Genomic DNA, 21,607 nt, shown 5'->3' on the forward strand with positions numbered 1-21,607 from the left:
CTCCCTGTGCAGTCTGACAAAGTAACCTTCTGAATTGTCCAAAAACCGTGATATCATTTTGGGGTTGAACCTGAAAGTAGTGTCACACCTCTCTAGGTTTCTATGGTAAAACCATGTAGTTTTCACTCAATCCTAGTGAGGTGTGATGTCATTTCCAATTGATGTCATGACATTGATGTGAAGGCGACCCCATATCCCTACCTTTCCTCCTGCCAGGTGCGAGCCAACAGCTGGCAACCCTACCCAGTTCCTTATTCAGATGTGACAGTAGTTGCGTTGCTAACCTACCAGTGGGCTCTGGTAGGGATGTCAACCTCCAGATGGGGTGTGGGGATCTCCCAGATTACTCAGATCATTTCCTCTGGAGAAAATGGATGCTTTGAAAGATGGATTGTGTGGCTTTGTACTCCACTGGGGTCTTTGCCCTCCCGAAGCTCCACCCTCAAATTTCCAGAAGGTTCTCAATCTGGAGCTGGCAATCCTACTCCCCATCCCCTTACCAGTGGCCAGAGGAGCCTGTTGTCCCAGAACTATAACTGATCTTCAGACAACAAATATCAGTTCCCGTGAAGCAAGTGATTATTTTTGGGGCTGGGCTCTATGGCACTACATCCCAAGGAGGTCTCTCCCTAAACCCTCTCTCCCGATATTCCACTGCCAAATCTCCAAGATTTTCCCAACCTAGAGTTGGCAATCCTATCAGCCAACAAGACTGGCTACTTCTAGGAAGAGATTACATTTCCCACCTGCCCTCACAAGAGTTGCTACCCTCCATGTGTTTGCTGGAAATCTTCAAGGATTACTATTGCTCTCTAGGTGACACAAATTAGTTCATCTGGAGAAAATGGCCACTTTAGAAGGTGGACTCTGTGGTATCATATCTAATTGAAATCGTCTGGACCGTCTATGGGACCGTCTGGCCCCATATGTCCCACGTCGGTCTCTGCGTTCGGCAGAGGCCAACCTACTGGAGATCCCTGCCCCCTCTATGATGCGGCTGGCCTCCACCAGGGCCAGGGCTTTTACGGCCCTGGCCCCTGCCTGGTGGAATGCTCTTCCTCCAGCTGTCCGGGCCCTGCGGGACCTACAAGAGTTCCGCAGGGCCTGTAAGACTGAGTTATTCCGCCGGGCTTTTGGGGAGGCCGGCTGCTGATAGGTGCCCATTAATAACAACTCAAGACTCATTGTTCCCCCCCCCCTCTTAGGGAAGCTGGAAGGGAGCTAATAGCTGTAACGCCATCTGTTTAATTGTTTTAACTGTTTTAAATTAGGAGCGTTGCTTTTAACTATTATGAAGTTTTAGTATTTTATTTTGTTATTCACTTGCTGTATTATGATGTGAACCGCCCTGAGCCCCCTGGGGGAGGGCGGTATAAAAGTGAAACAAACAAATAAATAAATAAATAAAATAAATCCCTCCCCAAACCCCGGCCTCTTCCGGCTCCATCCATCCACCAAATGTAATAGAAGTTTGGTGGTGGTGGAAAGTGCCACCAAGTCACAGCTGACTTATGCCAACCCGGTAGGGTTTTCAAGGCCAGAGGCTTTTGGAGCTGTGTGGGTTGAGAGAGTTCAGGGAGAACAGTGACTGGCCCAAGGTCACCCAGCAGGGTTCATGTGGAGGCTTAATAGAGGCTTAATGGGGTGCTATTTACAAGTGGATGTTCTTTAGCTCATGCCATGAAGAGCTTCAGCTGCCAATTTTTGTACATTAAGTCTCTATTAAATGGATGAGACGTTTTTCTCAAGGCCTGCTGGCAACCTTAAAGTTCAGAAGACACTATGAGAGATTTTGTCCATCTTAATTCCATTGTTGTTCAGTGAAGATTCTAACCACCTAACCTAAAGTTTGGCATTTCATTCTTCAGGGTGTCATACCTCTTGGTGGCTGCGTCGTAGAAGCCAAAGAAGAGCCCAATATGCCTTATGCAATGAGAATATCCCATGAGGACTTCCATGTAAGAGAACTTTTTTCAGCCAAATAAATGTTTAATTCTGCAGCAACCTGCTAAATGGATAAGTAAGGAAATCCATTTTCCAAAAGATGCATCATGTAAATATGCAACAGTGCCAATCCCACTAATTTTCTGCCTGCCTGCCTGCCTGCCAGCATGCTCAGCTCTTTCCTTGACATGCTGCCTACCAACCTATTGTTTTCTGTAGCTATAGCTTCCACTACAATAGTAGTGTCAGAAGTTCTGAGACTCTTGAGACCTATCTATACCATGGACTTCATCTGTTTAGCAGTCATTCCTGTAGTTCTGTGAGGGAGTTTGGTTGTCTTTCCAAACAACAATTCCCAGAATTCTTTAAGTGAGGGAACCACAAGACTTAACTTGCCTCGTGTCTATAATATAGAAATTCCACAAAAACTTTTTCCTTCATATATAAAAGTGGGGATGTTTGTTTTTCTTGTTCCTTGATGGGGCATTTTTGTATATCTTCTCTTTATAGCTACTTTAACATTTCTTTTTAAGGGTAACATTGTTCTAGCAGCAGAATCAGAGTTTGAACAAGCTCAGTGGTTAGAGATGCTACAAGAATCTGGAAAAGTGTAAGTATAACGGGCGGGTGGCCGCACCATTAAACCTTTCTTTTCCTTGAAGCCAGCTTCCATATTGCCACTGCCTCTCAAGTACTTTGGGTCCTTAACATAAAAGTGTTATTAACTGTTTCATTTGTTTGCACTTTCAGTTGACTTCACATTTTTTGCATGCCAACAAGGCTGGTCAACTATATTATCAGGGAAAGGACATTTTTGGAAGGATTAGTTTATACAGAGAGGTTCTTTGCCTTGGGAGAGAGATCATGAAGTAACCGTATTTTGATTATATCACCATGTTCCTTGCTGATTATGCCTGTCTTCTGTGAGTTCATGCACGTTTCAACTGTCGGTGAACTCTGGTTGCATAAGATTTACTTTAATCTTTGACAATCAATTGAAACGGTTACAGAAAAGTTAGACAAATTCTCTTTTAATAGATATTAAGAGTTAAGTTTGGTCTTACCTTGTTTGGAAAAGAAAATGAAGACATATCTGATATATTCTCACATGCATCTGTCGATTCTATCATACACAGTTAAGAACCAATTATCTAGGTAGTAATCACATGATTAAGATAGAAGTGATTTAGAGTGACAAGCAGGAACCCTGAAGGACTTGCGGGAAATGTATCATTTCCTTGTTTCCCACTATTTTTTATTTTTCTTTCCTGAAACCTCCCTTAGCCTCTCCCTTTTTCCAGCTTCCTTCTCTCATTCTAGGCTTGCCAACCTCCAGATGGGACCTGGCGATCTCCTGAAATCACAGCATATCTTCCAGCTACTGCTCTCAGATACCCAGGGTTTCCAGCTCCACAGTGGAAAATTCCTGGAGATTTAGGGGGTGGAGGCTTGGAAAGGCGAGTTTTCAGGCGGGAAGCAACCTCAGCAGGTGGAATGCCATAGAGTCCACCCTCCAAAGCAGCCATTTTCTCCAGGGAAACTGATCTCGGTCATCTGACCTCCGGTCTTCAAATTACTGCCAGGGGTTTTTCTGCATGTCAACCCATCCTCTAACACCCTAGGCTACATCATAGACTGGCTTGACCTAGGTTGTCATAATCATAAGTATTTATAATACTGCAGAGTGATTGAAGAGCACTTTTATTATCCAGAGGAGTTTAAAATAGCTCTGAAGAATTGCTCTGGCAGTCATGCAGTTCCTTGGTTAAGTGAGAAGCCGAGAGGGCATGGCTGTGAAGGTCAAGGAACAAGCAGCTTAAGCAGGACAGAGCTAGTAAAAAAAGCTTTTTGTAGCAAAAGGGGTATGCAATAGACATGTCTCTGCTTCAATGGTGAATTACAGGGGCTTCATCTTTCTCTCTGTGTAGAACACAATGTCAATTCCACTTTGAGGAAAGAGGGTGGAAGAATACGATAACAAGACCCTCATGGGGGAACTTGCCATCCAACTAGGCACCAGTGTTATATCCAGTGGTGGAATTCAAATAATTTAACTACTGGTTGTTTACAAGCCCCATTTTAACAACCGGTTCTGCCGAAGTAGTGCTAACCTGCTGAATCCCACCACTGGTTTTATCCCATTGACAGCACCAGATTTCTGGAAGGCCTATTTCTCCACCAACATTTGGATTAACAATTGCATGCCAATCTTGAGTATGCTGAACATGAAGGAGTTCTCTCATATATGCCTACAACATTAACATAGAACCAGAATATCTAAAGTTCTTCCATATGTTTTTGCCTTAAGATTGTAAACTGAAGCCCTTTCTGCTTCCCTCCATTTTTAGAGGTGAGACGGTTGGCAGCAAGGAATAGGACCATTTCAGACAGTGGTGGTAGCATTGCCAACTCTGGGTTGGAACATTCCTGGCCATTTGGAATAGAGGGTGGGGTTTGGGAGAAGAGGGACATCAGCAGCCATGCTGTCCATTCCCTAAAGCAGCCATTTTCTCCAGGGGAACTGATCCCTTTGGTTGGAGATTAGTGGTAATTCCAGGAGATCTCCAGGCCCTACCTGGAGGTTGGCAGCACTGGATGGTTGAACCTAGATGCACTGCCATGGACACTTACATGAACCAGATCTGATGTCATTCAGCTCTGTGGACTAATTTCTTCTAGGCTTTTTAAGAGAGTTGGCCGGGTACCAGAATTATTTGTTATTTTGGACTAAGTGGGTCTAGTCCTGCTGTTTACATTGTTGGTTTTATCCCTCTGATGTTTTGTATGTGAAAGATTCTTTCTGCTACTTTACATTTTATGGTTTTAAATTCTTTCTGCTACTTTACATTTTATGGTTTTAAATTATATTTTAGCTATTGTTAGCTATTCTGTTCAGATAGCTGCCCTAGGAACCAGCTTCCTTGCTGTGTTTAGATAAGTGAAATAATACAGGATCTGCAGCTATTTAATGTGGGAACTGTTTCAAGACCTGGATTTCACATACACACCCTCACTTCAGGGCTTGCAAGTCCACCTTTCAAGAAGCAGAAGCAATTTGGCAGTGATGTTCAACTAATGGGTCTGACAAACAAGCAAAAATGGAGGCTGGAAAGAATTGTAATCTGTGTCTGCAAAGTCAGGTCAGGCACTGACCAATAATTGAAAGGCAAAGCCTAGCTCAGTAAACTGAAGAAAATTTTAAGGGATATTATAAATCCCAAGGGTCCATGGTTTGTATTGCAATTTTGTCCTTTGGAGAGAAGTGAATTTCCGATAGCACTGTCAAACTGGTAATTTATGTTCATTATTTCTTACCCTAATAACACGGAATGGATAGGGCTGCTGGCTCTCATTGTCTGAGATGTTTTCATAGAATAGCTTTCCCTATGCTTGCTGACTCTCTTTTGTAAAAGGAAGTTTCTTGAAGATTGTAAATTTGACAGCATAGTATATTTTTCAAAAGGAAATTTTTCCTTATTGATTTTGGTTCTTTTTTAGGACCTGGAGAAATGCTCAACTGGGAGAAGCTATGATCGAGACCCTCGAAGCACAAGGACTCCAGCTTGCAAAGGAGAAACAGGAATATTTAGGTTGGTTAAAACAACTGTTTGTTAGCAGAGAATCATGTCTCAGTAGCTCTATTATAGTCGTTATTTTTATAGGGCCATTGATGTATGCAGAACTGAAGAATTACAGAATCACAAATGACTGGTAAGTCTATTTGTGGCACCACAAGGTCCATGTCACCTTCTTCCTGTAACAAGTTTGAGGCCAAAAGGTTATTTGCTTACCTTCAAGATCTTGCTACTAATGACCCTAACTTCTGACAGAAAATAACAGAGCAGAGATGAGTATCTTAGGAATGCAGTGTGTACATAAACTCAAGGTTATTTGTCCTTTCATAACTGAAGCACACAGCAGGTGGATAAAATAGTTGGATACCTAGGGCCCTGGCTATGGACTGAGAGATAGACCCAAACTGAATTGCTCACTCAGGGCCAATGCTGACATGTTGAGTGGTGATCTCTGATATTATTTTGCAGTCTTTTGTTTTTACTTCAGTTTAGTCAGATGGCTTGCTCATTTGGTCTTGGAAATGGTAGGCTGTTTAACTCTTCTCCTCCTCCTCCTCCTCCTCCTCCTCCTCTTGCTATACAAACACACATATACATACACTGGTAGCTTCAGAGTGGTCTGAGGGTGATTTAAATTGGATGTGGCAGGAAACTGTTAAATGCCTCCCCCATTGAGAGTGCCCTCCCCCCTTTCTGCTTTGAAATAAAGGAGCAAATATATAAAAATCTGACCTGCTTTGTCCCTGCGGAAAGTAGAAGCAAACCTAAGGGTAACCAACTTGACACATAGATAGAAAGCAGATCACTTTGAGAACTACTCCAACACTTGTAGGAAAGCTACCAAGGGCTGAAATACACTTGCAAGAAGGTCTTTGTGTTAGTCCTTGCCTCACAGTTGAAACTCACTCCTCAGTAAAAAGGGCAGTACTTTGCTTCTGAGGTGCACACTCAGGGCCTTTCCCCACTTACCTTCTGCTGCGCGCTACTTGGGCCAAGTAGCGCGGGGTCCTGGGGCACTCCCCACTACAGGGGCGGCAACAACGCAGCTGCCCTGACGCTGACGCTGTCGCGCCCCCTCAGCGCTCGTCATTCCTGGCGCTCTTCCAAACGGCGCCTTTTGATGACCCCACGCGGAGCGCGGGGTCGTGTGGAAGCCCGGGCGCACGCCAAAAATGACGCGCGCAGTGAGTAGCACGCAGCGACGGTGGTAGAGGGAAAAGTGGGGAAAGGCCCTCAGTTGAAGGTATGCTCAGAACTGATGGTGGTCTCAGAAGCATGGATCCTTAGAATTCCTACCTGCTCTTCCTCCAGGAAGGCTCTGCAAGATGGCATGCCTCAGCATCTCCTTCATGAGGGCTTCTTTTCTGATGCAGCAGTGTCTGAATCCATAATAGCCAGACCAATATCTGCTCATCAAAATCTACTGGCTTCAGCTGATACTAGCTGAATGATGAGGAACATCAAAAAATTCATGTCTGATTCCCAGGCTACCAGAGCAGTATGGGAGTAAGGCTGCCAAGACTTAAACCCTAAATTTAGGAATTAGTTCTCTGAGGAGCTACTTATCCCCTACTCTTTTATTTGTAGAATTCTTTAAAAAGAATGCTGCCATCTGTCATCTTTCCCCTATGCTATGCCCTCAATCATAGCAATAAACAGCACTTACAGGATGGCATTGTAACTTGGAATGTAGCTTGAGGTATTTTTCTGATTGTTTGGCATTATTTTGGAAATTCATTAAGTATGCTGGAGTGTCCCCACAAGCAATGGGCAACCTATAAATCTGATTTTAGTGTGGTTTCCCACTGTCACAATATAGGTCCTCAGACAAGACAGGCTTTTGTGGTTCCTGGAGAGGTGAGATTTTATACAGCTTAATTTCCTCCAATAGTCAGTTACAGTTCCTGCAACACTTTTGGCACCCTTGGCATTGGGTAATAATGTGAGGATCCTACTACTTGCCCTCTGTCTGTTGCAACTGCCCCTGCCATCCTTACATTCAAGGTACTTTAGGTAAACTCAGGGTTTGCTTTAAAATATATATATCCCCCCCCCCCGATTTTGTTGGGAAACTCGCGTGAGCAGAGTAAGATTGAACCTTCTCCATAGCTTTGCTCATGTCCTTGTCCAGTATGCACGTCTATCTGCTTGTGTTTCTTCCTATGCATCAAATTAAGTTTGGTGATACTCGATAGGAAGATTGTACGGTTCACTGCATTTGTTCACTTGTGCACTTGAAAATCCTGGAGACCAAACAATTGTTACAATCTATAACTAATTGGCAGGAGGTACACAAAAGACTCATTAAAGTAATTTTATAATGGAAACCCTCAGACTGACACAGAATAATGCAACAAGCAAAATCGCATTTTTCACGGCACTCATGCCTTGAGGCCTCACAGCCTTAAATGATTTTTTCCACTGGTGGTTGCTTTAACTTTTCCCTTTATGTTTGCAGATAAGCTGATGGAGGAGACAGAGGAGCTGTGTCTGCAAAGGGAGCAGAGAGAGGTTTGTGCTGGTCCTTTAATGAACTGTTTACTAAAGACCTATAGGATTGTAAGATTCTCACATAATGTGTGAAGGGGTAGGGGAAATCAGCAGGTGTTGATGTTACAGTGACAAACCCAAGGGACTGATTGTCCACTTGGAAGAGGCATGCTTGGCCTGGTCATTGTTTCGTTGGTTTTGAGGATGAAGGCAGAACTAACACTTGTAAAGAAATGAAGCTGTCCTAGAGCACCCTCACTGCGTTCAGGCCCAAGATATTGCACACCACTTTCCCAAGTGGTGAGAAGTTTCATGGATTTCCACACTTTGGAGAAGAAACCATTGGAGACTTATGACATTCTTGTAGTATTTGCTTCATTTTCAGATCTAGGAGTAAAGAGACAGTCCTACAGAGCACCAGATCCACAGCTGTGTGTGTGAGAGAGAGACATTCCATGGTCTCAAGATGCTTCAGCCAATTTACATCAGAGTCTGTCTGCTTTGTCTCTTCTCAGCATCTAAACTGTGCAGACACAAACTTTCTACTTTCCTTAAGAATGGGGGGGGGGAGGGGAGCAGTTACTTTCTCTGACATAATGGACATTTGGCCTTCATTGTCTCCTGAGACTTTAGGGCCACTGAAAGGATATTTCCACTCACTTAGACACATTACCCTATGTACATTGTCATGTGCATTAACTGAGCCACAGTGATCAGGATCCAAGACTGCAGCAGTGCTTTTCTTGTTGAAGACTCAGCTCTGCACATTTGAAACAGAATCTGGATTGTGTGGTGCTCATAGGCCACCCACCCTGTGATTTCACACATGTACTCCAACCCCTGGAGAAAATTTGCATATTGACCAAGTTGCCTTCAAAAAAACTTCATAAGATAATGCATGTTTGTGTGGTTTCTTGAAGTCCTGGCAAAATGTAAAATTGAGCCAGGGTTTAATTGGCTGATATATATTCCTGAAACTTGGTAGCCTTTTGGATGCACCATCTGTCTCTTCCTTTCTTTCAGGCTCTGGAGCACCTCAACCAAGTCCTGGAAGCAGAGAAGCAGCAGTTTGAGGAGGTGGTGCAAGAGCTGCGTGGGGAACAAGAGCAGATTAAGCGGTAGAGTATGGAGGGAGACAGATGAAAAAATGGACCTTTCCACCAGCTCCTTACTGGTGCCCACCTTGGGCAGGGCCAGCTTATTTTCGTACCCCAAATGCTACTCCTATTCTGCTTAGAGGGCACCAAGTTGGGTTCTGTGAGCCTGTCTTGGAGCCCAGCAGAATGAATGTGATGTGGTTGCCTTCTCCTATGCCACCCCATGGGTACCACCACTTCATCCTGATTTACAGCCTGGTGCCAGCACAAGTATGTAGAGAGGTGATACTTCTCTCATGTCACCCTCACCAACTCCAAGGCTTCTGCAGTCTATCTTGGCCCTAGGCAGCAGTAGCAGAGGCATAGGAGGTGATCAGTAATAGTATAAGCCATGCTTCTTGCCTCTCTGCTGGTTTTGCTCACCAAGCTGCTGCTAGCAAGCCATTACTTAAAATTCTCTGCTTTCCTTGTGAATCCATTCTTGTTTTTTCTCCCTCTTATGGCCTTGGCGTGTGCCACACACCATTAACTCTGTACATTGTGCTCTGTTCATTGTATATGAACACTTTCCCTTGATTTGATCATTGGGCTACTATCCTTCAGCACTGGCCTTCAGGACGTTTTTTGTAATAAACAGCCAGAGGCCATCGCTACATTCTGTAGCAATGAATTCCACTATGTTTTACGTGACAATACTTTTATCTATCCTAGACCTAATGCCAGGCAATTTAACGGAGTGATCCAAAGTTCTAGTGTTATGATGAGGGAGACATATATCTGTTTCTATATCCACACTTTCTATACCATTCATAATCTGATAACCTTGTATTGTGTCTCCTTTTAGTATTTTTTTGCTAAATAAAATACTTCAAGTTTCCCATGATAATCTTAGTTATTCTTTTTTGTACTTTTTCTGATACTATGAGATTCTTTTTTGGCATTTGGCATCAGAATCGTGAGGAAGGTCAGGAGTTTCTGGTACAAGAGCATTCTCATCAGATGAAAATCTCCAGAATTCTTGTGGAAAGCTATGGAAGTTTAACTGGTGGGGGGGGGGGGGGAATATTTATGGTATATGCATGCTGGAGCTCATGCATCCCCTTAAATTTCATCTTCAGGTTAGAGAGAAAAGAAGGAAAAGATATTTGTGCTTCTTACCAGATACCCTTCATCATCTGCACCACTTGCAGGAGCAATAACGTGCTGGGTAGTTATATAATAGAGTGCAGTTCCTAGGTCTGAATTCACATGTGCCTTTCAGAACACTTTAGGGGTCTCTCCTGTATGCTGTGTGTGTGTGGGGGGGGGAGGTAGAAAAAACCCCAGTATTGACTGTGTTGTATTTCAAAATCATACAAGAAGTTGGATTTAGAAACACATGATTTCACTCTTCCTGTGATTTTGGTGTCACCTATAAATAAATGTGTTCTGTCTCGAGCACAGTTTGGAAAACTTTCTTCCATGCATTTGCAGCTCAGATCAAAAGTGCCAGTCTGTTTTTGTGTTTCCGTTCCACATGTAGGAGGCAGTAAAATAGATCAACTAATATTCCTTTAAAAATAATTTCAAGCAATATTGTAGCCCTCTTTACTACTGTAGAATGTAACACAAGCAGGCAGGGCTAAAGGAAGCCACCAGATATTTACTAGAATGTTGCTTCTATAAAAGTGCAGAACACAGCAGGGAAGAGAAGCAGATGGGCTTTCTAGGCTGGCCTTTCTAGTAACAGCTGGGCAATTATGGGATGGTAACAGAGTCTCATTGCAAGGCAGGGGCAGCCAGATTCTGGAGTAGACAAGACAATAGCATTTTCTTCCATTCTACATGAAAGCAGATGGGGTGATTATTTATTATTTATTTGGAAAAATTTCTATACCATCTCTCCGAAGACCCTGCCCCAAGCAGTTTATAATATAAACTACATAACAAGCATGAACACCATGAAATGTTAATTAAAACTCATCTACAGCCCAACATGAAATACTGAGCAGAAGGGGTAAAGTGAGGGGAACTGCGTCCTGGACGCACATGCGCCCCGCGCCCCTGCCATGCCCCCAAACGCCCTCACCATTCCCCCGCAGGGGCGTGCGCCCATTGCGTCAACCCCCCCCCCCCCCAGTGCTACGCTACTGCTGAGCAGATTAAAATGTATATAATAAAACCATTTTAAGCCTGTAAGCAGACTGGTTAGAAGATCGACCCTTAATTAAAAGCCTGGGTTAAAATAATTATTTTGGTATGGTGCCTAAGGCAGAGTATCATATGTGCAAACTGAGTCTCAGGGGAGAGGGCACTGCACAGGTGAGGGGCCACTGCTGCAAAAACCCTGTCAGTTACAGTGGGAGCAGCTGACCAGGCCAGTAGTGATAAAGCACAGGGATTGATTGCCAGGTAATCATTATGATACTTTATAATAGACATGTGATTTTATGGGCAATTTTTATTTTTGGAAGGATGAGGTGTAAGGCAAAAATCCAACTGCTGAAGCATTACTAAACATAAACATTTGTGCATGCCGTGCAGGTATCCTAGGTATAAAAACCCTTCCTGAAGACAGGGAGCCACATTAATACTAATGCAAACATGGAGGTTTGAATTAATATCTGCCTACCAACTGCATTTTTCCTGGTTGTCTCATAGAGAACTGGAAATGACAGCACGCTCTCTCAAAGGAGTGGAGGAAGAGAAGAAAAGGCTTCAAAGTTTAACAGATGTGTTACAGAAAACACTGGAAGTAGGTGTCTGATCCTTCGTCTTTTGATTGGCAGCCTTTATGACCTGGTCTCTATGGACACCATTAAAGAATGAACTCCTTTATACAGAATGAGAATAGAAAGCTTTAGAACTATTAGAGATAAAAAGGCAAAGTTTTCCTGCAAGCCAGATTTCTATTTATGGCAGGGAGCCTGAGGGCTATGGCTTCTTGACTTTCTCCCCCTTTCTCCTGCTTTTCTTGTAAGACAGATGCTTGGGATTATTTTTAAAAATCTTATTTATCAATGCCTTTGGGGGGGGGGGGCAAGATTAGAGGTTGGTGTAGTCTTTGAGTGCTATCTTTTTTTCCTAGCACACATTCTTCACCTTGAACATCCGATGAATCTTTTTCCATAACTTTATCTCCAGGTTGAACAACTTCACTGCTTTTAAACAGCTGTTTAAAGGTGGATTCAAAAGGCAGAAATAATGGGCAGAAGAACATGCCATTGAGTCATAGTTGACTCGCCGTGAAGCCACGCATGGGGCAGTGCAGACATGAGATGAGCAGAGGTAGTTTGCCATTTCCTTACCATGCACCCCAGTCTTCCTTAGTGGTGTCCCATCCAAATAATGAGCATAGCCAGCCTTTCTTATAAGGTTGCCATCTCCAGGCTGGAAATATCTGGAGATTTTGGGAATGGAGGCTGAGGAGGATGGAGTTTGAAAAGGGGAGAGAAATCGGTGGGGTGTAATGTGATAGAATCCACCTTTCAAAGTGGACATTTTCTCCATATGAATGGATTTCTGTTCCATGGAGACCAGTTGTAATAGTGGAAGATCTCCAGCTACCACCTAAAGGTTGTGTATCCACCATTATTGCAAAAAAGGGGGTTGGTGCACCAGAAGCAGCAAAACCAAAATAGTCTGCACCAAATAGCTAAAAGAACTTATGTACTATGTATTGTGACCAATTTAAGTATCGTATCACCAAAGCTTCAGATACACATTTTAGAACACATCTCAAGAATTTAAAAAACAAGGTCATAGAAGCACCCATTGTAGAATGTTTTTGGAACAGCAACCACAAACCGGCCTCCTTCAAAGTGACTGTGTTGGCAACTTTGAATGTTAAAGCATCTGCGGAAAACATCAAATAGATTCAGGTTCATCTTCAGATTGGACTGTGTTTTTCCCTGAGATTTGAACGAAAATTTAAACTTTCCTGGATTCTTGAAGACTTACATTTATGATTTATGAACATGTCATTGATTACTTAGTTGATTTGTGGAAGGATGGGTTAAATTGGGGGAGGGCAAGCAGGTGTGTGCTTTCCCTTGAGGACCAAGGCACAATAAAGAGCAGTAGCCGGAAGTCTGTCCCTGGTAAAAACTTTTCAGCTAATCCTGAGAATACTGTACCTTTATGTTTTTAGATTTTATATGTTTCTTTAGGAAAGTCAGAACAACACTGACAGGTGTGTTCTATAAATTCTTTACATTTTCCAACTTCAAACGTGAACATGTAAAAAGCACTTAATGAATTAAGCTGCACATGAGTATATATCCTGTTTAGGATTTTATTTAGGAGTGCGTATTGCTTTATGCATGCATATGTTTTCTACACAGATAAGCAGGCCAGTCAGAAGTTTGCTCATGAAGTAATACCTCATCCAGATGTGGGCAGCCTGTGGTAGCAGCCCAAAATTCAGTGCTTGCTGTGACTCCTTTGGGAATTGCATTTGGCTGCGTTCTGAGTCTTTCAGACTAAATTGCACGTTGTGTGCTTGTACTTGCACAGCTGCTATGTTCTATACACGATTCTCTGATCTGAGTATTGTTTATAAGGAGAAGTGACATCCTACATTTGTTTTGCTATATAATTGTTTTAAAAAAGATGACACATAGTATTTGGGGATAAAAATACTTTAATTGGTTATAAAGGATGTTTACTCTCCTGTGAAACTGCCACTTTAAGAGGTGAAGTTTAATTATTTGTGGGTTACTCTGTCTCAGAATCATTGCTTCCTTTGGAGTTTTTTTTTCATGATGCCATTCCTGTATTTATTCGTTTTTAGTGCAAAGGCTGCCATCTCTTTTCTGACAGGGCATTTATGCCTTTAGCAACTGGCTGGCTGACAGAAATTAAGCAGCTAAAGTTTATTTATTCTACAGAGATACAGTGAATGGCAAAAGGTTTGTCTGAAATGTCTGCAAAGTTAGGACAAACAAGGAAAGGAACTTGACTTTTGACTGTTTATGTGGCCACAAGGAACTTTCCCTGGAAAAGCAGCGAACCCTGGAAATGCTGGAAGAGAACAAAAACCACTTGCAGCCCCAGACCACTGCTGGTGAGCAGCCCGATGCTACTGGGTGTCTGCAAAGCAACCTGCACCAGATTGAGGAGAAAATGCATCAGCTGCTAGAGGAGAAACTTCTGGCAGAGAAAAGGTGAGGAGAGCTGGTAGTGACATCCCAGGTAGAGGTGCCAAATGGTAGCATGTGGGTTGGATTTTCTGGATACAGATATTTCTCAGCTTCCCCTTTTGCTCCAGGTGCATAAGATCTAACCCTTTTGTGTTTCCTAATGAAGTGAGAGGCATAAAATCTTTGGCTCTTCTTTTGGGGCCTTCCCCCACACTCCTGCTTTCATCACACCTAAAGTTCTGCTTTCTTACAGCAGGCAGGGGAAGGAGTGGAGATGGGGAAGACAGGCTCAGGGCTGGCAAGGCCACAACTACTGAGTTTCCTGCTTCAACAGGGGATTTAAGAGTGTAAAAACAATCTCTGGGTTCCAACCAGGCAACTCTACCAACATTGTGATAGCTCAAGAATGGAATGAGGGGCTGACTGTTTTCTGTGCTGCTTTGCAGAATGAAGGAGAACGAAGAGCGTTCCCGAGCACTAGAGGAGGAGCGGGAATTCTACTCTTCCCAGTCACAGGCCTTGCAGACCTCACTGTCTGAGCTAACTGCTGAGAAACAACAGACTGAGAAAGCCCTCAAGGTACTGGTGGCCAATAGTTAGCTTCTATTCTGGGCTCACCAGGCAACCTCACCTTCCTCTCTGCCCCAAAGCTGGTGAGACCTTCCAATTACACAGAACGGATCAATCCTGTGGTGTGTGAATACAAGGATGTAAGATCTTTCCCTTGTTTTCCTCCTCCAGCAATCTTCAATCCTGGGGAAATTGATTCTGGGGTCATGGGTGTGCAGAAAAGGCGAGGAACCACCTTCTCCTCTCTCTTCCATCAGCTCATACTTGCCTCACCTGCTTTAAGAGTTCTTACACAGAAGCTGCTGTTCTCTCACTATTTTCTGAAGCTCGGTTTTCAACAACTGATGAAGGGCATCCCACAATTTCTCCTGAAGGGGGCTGAGGAGTTGCCATGATGTTAGCCAATGCTGTTTGACCTCTCACAGTAGAGGGCAGGGAGTTCCTCATAAGAGGCCAGAAGTGGAGCAGGAACCTGTGCAGGTTATGACAACCCTTTAAAAGGGACCAGGGATTAGGCCTAGGGACCCACTGCTGGCTTCCTCTGCTGGCTGTACGGGGGGAAAGAGGCAGAATGTGGTGGCTAATAACCCTCCTCCTTTCTTTATTACAAGGACTTGCAGGGTTGTGATGGCTGCAATAAGGAGGAAGCAAGAGATTAAATTGCCCTCTGCCATTAGCATAGCCATCTGAAAGTACCATTCTGCAAAACAGGTAACCTCAACAACTACCTGTACATGTGCATTCTCAGTTATGGTTCACACCTGGTGGAATGGCTTGCCTGAGAAGACAAGGAAAGATCAGGAAAGAAACATATCTTGCTATAACATGTCTCTGAAGGTGCCAGCCATAGGTGTTGGTAAAATGTTAGGAGCAAAAACTTCCAGACCACAGCCTCCCAGTCAAAAAACCCCACAACAACTAGTTGATTCTGGCCATAAAAGCATTCAACAATACAAAGATCAGGAAGGCTCTCCTATTTCTATCATTCTGCAAAATATGCAAAACTGGCTTGTTCAGGAGGACATTTTTATAAAAGGGATAGGCTATAGTACAATGGTTGGGTTTATAGTAAAAGGATTGGGTTTATAGTCTGTGCCACTATTTATGGTACATATTACCTGTTTATTGTATGCACTAGCAATAAAGTCTGTTGAGTGAGAAAATACAATGGGCTCTAGAAAACTCTTGTTTGCAAAGGTGGATCCCGACTTTACAAAGAGAGGAGGAGCAGGGTGCCTATGGAGATGAAGTGAGTTTTCCCCATCTCCATGGGCTCATGCACCCATTTGCAAAGCAGATTCTGTCTTTGCAAAGGGTGTTGGTTGCCTTTGTGCAGCCACTTTCATACCCTCTCCTCTTTGAAAAATACCTGCACAAAGGCAGCACAAAGGCAGCAGCATTCTCTACAGCAGCAGCCTTTGGAAAGACTGCTGGGAAATGTAGTCTTTGCCCCGCCAAGAGGAGCTAGAATCTGGGCTGTCCTGGATGGCAAACGACTACACTTCCCAGCAGCCCTTGCTTTTTCTGATTATTATTATTATTATTATTATTATTATTATTATTATTATTATTATTATTATTATTATTATTATTATTATTAATTCCACTTTTATACCGCCCTCCCCCAAAGGGCTCAGGGCGGTTTACAGCATAAAATACATATAAGTGGCTAAACAGAATAAAATGCTAAAATTGAAACCAGATTAAAATGCAGCGCTCCAAATTCATAAATATTTAAAACAGACGGCGTTCGACCTTTGACTCCTCTAACTCTGAGAGGGGAACAGCGGATCTCAGTTGTTAACGGGCACCTATCAGAAGCCGGCCTCCCCAAAAGCCCGGCGGAATAACTCAGTCTTACAGGCCCTGCGGAATTCGTTTAAGTCCCGCAGGGCCCGGGCAGTTGACGGAAGAGCATTCCACCAGGCAGGGGCCAGGGCCGTAAAAGCCCTGGCCCTAGTGGAGGCCAGCCGCATCATAGAGGGGGTGGGGACCTCCAGCAAATTGGCCTCTGCTGAACGCAGAGACCGACGTGGGACATATGGGGCCAAACGGTCCCTGAGGTACGAAGGTCCCAGACCGCGTAAGGCCTTAAAGGTTAACACCAATACCTTGAAGACGATTCGGAATTCAACCGGGAGCCAGTGCAGACGGTGCAACACGGGCGTGATGTGATCTCTGGAGGCACCCTCCCGTGAGCAAATGAGCCGCCCAGCGTGCTGGACCCGGAAGTTTCAATTTCCGAATCAGCCTCAAGGGTAGGCCTGCGTAGAGCGAAGTTGCAATAGTCTAATCTGGAGGTGGCCGTTGCATGGATCACTGTGGCCAGCAGATCCGCCTGGGAGAGGAAGGGGGCCAGCCCGCGGGCCTGGCGGTAAGATGGAAAAACGCATAGCCCGGGTTAAGCATGGGCCACCTGGGTCTCCATAGAAAGAGAGCCGAATCCAGGTGGACCCCGAGGCTCTCTGAAACCGACGGGGCCGGTGCCAATGCGAACTCCTCCCACACCGGTGGCTGAAAGCCCCCCCCCCCGGCGGCCCTAGCCAAAGGATCTCCCGTCTTTGCTGGATTCAGTTTTAGCCTGCTCTGCGTCCAACCAACCAGCAACCGCCTCCAAACAATGCTGTAGAGGCTGCAGAAGGCGGTGATCTGCTCCCCCCCCTCCATCGACAGGAGTAGGCTGGGTATCATCAGCATACTGATATGCACTCCAGCCCAAAGCTCCACGTACCAGCTGAGCCAGGGGTCGCATATAGATGTTAAATAACAGCGGGGACAACAGCGCTCCCTGAGGCCACACCACAGCCAAGTGGGCACCTCCGGGAAACTTGGTCCCCGCACCACACTTGCTAAGTCAGGTCCCGGAGAAAGCCGAGGCAATCCACTGAAGGACAATACCCCACACCCCAGAAACGGCCAGGCGGTGGGTCAAAAGGTCGTGATCGACCACATCAAACGCTGCGGTGAGATCCAACAACACCAGCAGCACCGATCACGCTCTCGGTCAAGAAGCTGCATCACCGGAGGCGTATCTGTGGCGGCGACGAGAACAGTCTCCGTCCCATGCCTTACTTGGAAGCCGGAGTGGAAGGGATCGAAGGCCGATGCGTCCTCCAGAAAACCCTGAAGCTGCTCCAACACCACTCTCCCAATTACCTTCCCCAGAAGCGAAAGATTCGAGGCAGGCGTGGTAATTGGCCAGATCCACCTAGGATCTAAAGATGAATCTTTTTAAGAGTGGAAGCGGACCACTGCCTCCTTCAACCCACCTGGAAGGGCGTCCTTGCTCCAAGGGAGCAGTTGATGATAGCCAGCCGGAAGGTGGGGTCGCTTGGCTCCTCCCGGCACGCTTTAATAAGCCAGGAGGGGGCCGCGGATCCAGAGGACAGGTAGTAGGTCCTAACAGCATGCCAGGGCTCTGTCAACATCGTCTTCAGAGAGCAAGGAAAACTAGGGCCAAACAAGGGCCGAAAGGCGGCAAGGGAGCCTCCAGTTAAGCTAATTGTCTCCAAGGTGGCAGGGAGGTCCTGGCGGAGCGACGCGATTTTATCTGCAAAATAGCTCATAAATGCCTCACAGCTAATGGCCAATTGATCGTTTTTTGAACCCTCTGATAAAGAGGTAAGAGATCGAATAATGCGGAACAGTTGTGCTGGGCGAGAGCTAGCAGACGCGAGAGAGGAGGAGAAAAACACTCTCTTCGCCTCCTTTGTCGCCATCTCATAGGCCTTCATAAGCGTCCTATTAGATGTTCGGTTCATTGTAGGGATCACACTGCTCAAATATATATTAAGATTACCTTGCTCTTGTTACATTATTTTGTACTTCTACTTCTGTAATTCCATTTTTTGCACTATTTGACATATATCTGATTCTGTTGCATCATTTTTAGTTTTGTAATCCCATAGTCTTGCTTAACTTATGTCCAATGCTATTGGATTGCATTGTTTCGCACCATGTAGCCTTTATTGAGTCTCACTGGGAAAGATGGGTTATAAATAAGCCAAACATATAAATAAAATAAGAGAAGAGTGGGGTCATTTTGTCCCTTTTTGCTCCTTAGTGCAGCCCCCACCCCTAACTTGCATGGCTTTTTATCCCCATGGGTCCCACTACATAGGAATCATATTTCCAAGGAGACTAAGGGGAACACAAGAAAAATCAGTGCACCTGCTTGGTGATCATTATATGATCTAGGTCACAGTTTTTTGGACAGTTTAAGAGTTCTGAATGCTACAAGGCACTAACAGCCATGGGCTACTTATGCTTCTTAATTAGTTGTTATAAAAAGAACAATCTGCGTGTTCCCCTGTTGGATGGCCTCTTGAACATCACTTGTGCCTGTGTTCATTGGGAAATGCTCTCAGTCTCCACATGAAGTGGATTTTCTGTGATGAGACAGTCTGGAGAAGCCCACTTGGATATTTTAATATTATACTTCCCTTGGTTAAAAAAGTCCTACGCTTTATTTCAATTAAAAAAAAAATCTTGCCCCTCCCCCCTTGACTTTGCTCACCCCTCTGAAGCTTTTCATTCAGCATGTGCACTCTTTTGCCGCATCCTTTAGCCATGCCCAGGATAGATGTTGCCACATGGATTTTGCTATGGCTGCATTCTGCCTGGGGTTGGATGATGGATCTGTACAGCCCTGCAATCATGTCACCTGCTGCAGTTCTATCTTGCATCTTATCCTATGTGGTGACTTGAAAGGTTGGACCTGGAGCAGTTCCAAAGCTGTGTACTTTTTCAATACCGTAAGAAATGGACAGACCACAACCAAAAAACACTCTTTTGAGTCCACATTGTTACAGAACAGTGTTGGCCACTGTGAAGCATGCTGGATTTTGTTTTGTCTTTGGGAGGGATTTTCCTCATTTCTTTGGTTGGTTGCTTGTGCACTGTCTAATTTCCTTCCTGCTCAGGCAGAGGTGAGGGTGCGCATGGACCTGGAGAAGCGCCTGCAAGAGGCTGAAGATGCCCTGCAGAGTCTTGAGCAAGGCCTGAATTGTATGCATCGTAACAAGGAGAAGGAAGAAAAAATGAAAGCGGATGTCAGCAATCTGAAAAGTAAGTAAGCAGTGATGAACAGACTGCATAGCTAGCGCTTGAACAAGGATCAATGACTGAAAGCAGGTGCCTGTCATTAGGGATGTAGCTGCAGAAGGTGGACCTTGCAAGCCAGTCAGCTGAATCCTCATTTCCTCAAGAGTGTCACATGCTGCCTTGGTAGTTTATATCACACAAGAATAAAGAAAATCATAAGGTGTTCTAATTCAGGGGTCTCCAGTTAGCTCAGGAGCTGCTGGCAGCTTGCTGGCTACAGCACAGTAGCTTGTACATCCTCTTAGTATAGCCAGGGAAAGATCATAAAAAAATCTATTCTAAGCTTTTTAAAAAGCTTTTTAAAAATAAGATTTTTTTTTCTCTTTAAAATAAGATGTTGCTTTGCTGATAATTTCCTATCAGCTTCTCAGACAGAACAAAACTTGGTATCATTCAAGAAGCAGGGGCACATGGGATTTTTTTTATTATTCAGAAATAGCTCTCACTGACAAAATGGTTGTTGGGCCCCTGTTCTAATTAATCATTCCTGTACTTGAGATGGTTAATTATTGCCTTACTTTTCTAGTAGGGATCATCTGAAGCTCACATACATCAAAGCACAAATTCTCCTTCCCTGCTCCTGTAAATCACTTTCCCATCTGAGCCGCAGCTGCTAGGAGAAGACCATTACAGGGGGACAGATGTGGCTTTTCTGCCCAGTCTGGGCTTTTAGTCCATGGAGAGCAATGAGAGATAATGTTTCTAGTTCAGGCTCTCCACCCCATTTCTCTTTTCAGCCTTAGGCCAAACTAAATGCCATAAATGAGACAGACTGCTGCTCCTGTTTCATGCATCTTTGATCTCAGTTCTTAATATCGAACACCCATTATGTGTGTGACATGATGTCATCCTGCTGTGTGCTTACCTACTACGCAGCAAGGTGAGGGTGGTGAGAGGTGTACCAGGATGACATCATTCACATGTTGTTTGTATTACAAAGAACAGAGGGTCCCAAGAGAACCAGAGCTCTGACAGCCCCATAACTAGTTGACTCACCGGGCATCTCTGTAATGATATGGAATCCACATATATTTAAAAATTTATCTAGCAGGAAATGTGGTGAGGGGCCTGTGGAGGGCAAGAGGAGCTAAACAGTGGCATAGTGCCCACGGGGCTTGGGGTGCTCTATTTTTATTAAAACAATATACTGTCCCTACTTGAGGCACAAATGGGTGACTGTGTGTGTAAATAAATATATGAAGCTGCAATACCGAGTCAGACTATTGGTCTATCAAGGCCAGTATTGTTTAACTGGCAGTGGCTCTCCAAAGTCTCAGGTCATTCACATCACTTATTGATCCTTTTTTAACTGGCCCACAAAGCAAATGCTCCACTACTGAGCCACGCTGTGTTAAATGTGTGTGGATTCTGCCCACCTTGCCATTATATCTACTTTGCCCTCAGCTGCTAGAGGGAGGCAACATGAAGAAAGCAAGCTATTTTTACAGGCCAAGAGAAGTGATAGAAGAGATTTCAGTTCAAGGCCATTGTGGCTATGTAGACAGATCTACTAATGGAATGGTATCCAGTTTCTTCAAGAAGTTTCAGAGAGCATTTACTGGCTACCAAAAATGCTTCCATAATGGCAGCTGAGCAGGAACCAATCCGTTTCTATAAACTTTTCTGTAACTGTATTGATGTTCTGATCTTGTCAGCTCAGTTTCATTTGAAGGAATGAAATAAGAGGAAATGTTTGCTTGCAATTCTC

The 21,607-nt window shown here is 44.3% G+C and overlaps 1 protein-coding gene across 2 annotated transcripts in view; it reads left to right on the forward strand.

Annotated features, from left to right (window-relative positions):
• The window catches only part of PLEKHD1 (pleckstrin homology and coiled-coil domain containing D1), a 41,247-nt gene that overhangs the window by 13,422 nt on the left and 6,218 nt on the right, over nucleotides 1–21,607 (forward strand). The window contains exons 3-11 of one of the 2 annotated variants that reach the window (XM_048486896.1): nucleotides 1,869–1,958; nucleotides 2,478–2,554; nucleotides 5,443–5,534; nucleotides 7,978–8,030; nucleotides 9,033–9,127; nucleotides 11,747–11,840; nucleotides 14,072–14,250; nucleotides 14,673–14,805; nucleotides 19,719–19,863. In XM_048486896.1, the coding sequence (XP_048342853.1) occupies nucleotides 1,869–1,958; nucleotides 2,478–2,554; nucleotides 5,443–5,534; nucleotides 7,978–8,030; nucleotides 9,033–9,127; nucleotides 11,747–11,840; nucleotides 14,072–14,250; nucleotides 14,673–14,805; nucleotides 19,719–19,863 (958 nt within the window). The remainder of the gene's footprint in view (nucleotides 1–1,868; nucleotides 1,959–2,477; nucleotides 2,555–5,442; nucleotides 5,535–7,977; nucleotides 8,031–9,032; nucleotides 9,128–11,746; nucleotides 11,841–14,071; nucleotides 14,251–14,672; nucleotides 14,806–19,718; nucleotides 19,864–21,607) is intronic. The other variant, XM_048486897.1, reaches the window with a different exon arrangement.

Source organism: Sphaerodactylus townsendi, linkage group LG02, assembly GCF_021028975.2.
Source record: "Sphaerodactylus townsendi isolate TG3544 linkage group LG02, MPM_Stown_v2.3, whole genome shotgun sequence".
Taxonomy (NCBI): domain Eukaryota; kingdom Metazoa; phylum Chordata; class Lepidosauria; order Squamata; family Sphaerodactylidae; genus Sphaerodactylus; species Sphaerodactylus townsendi.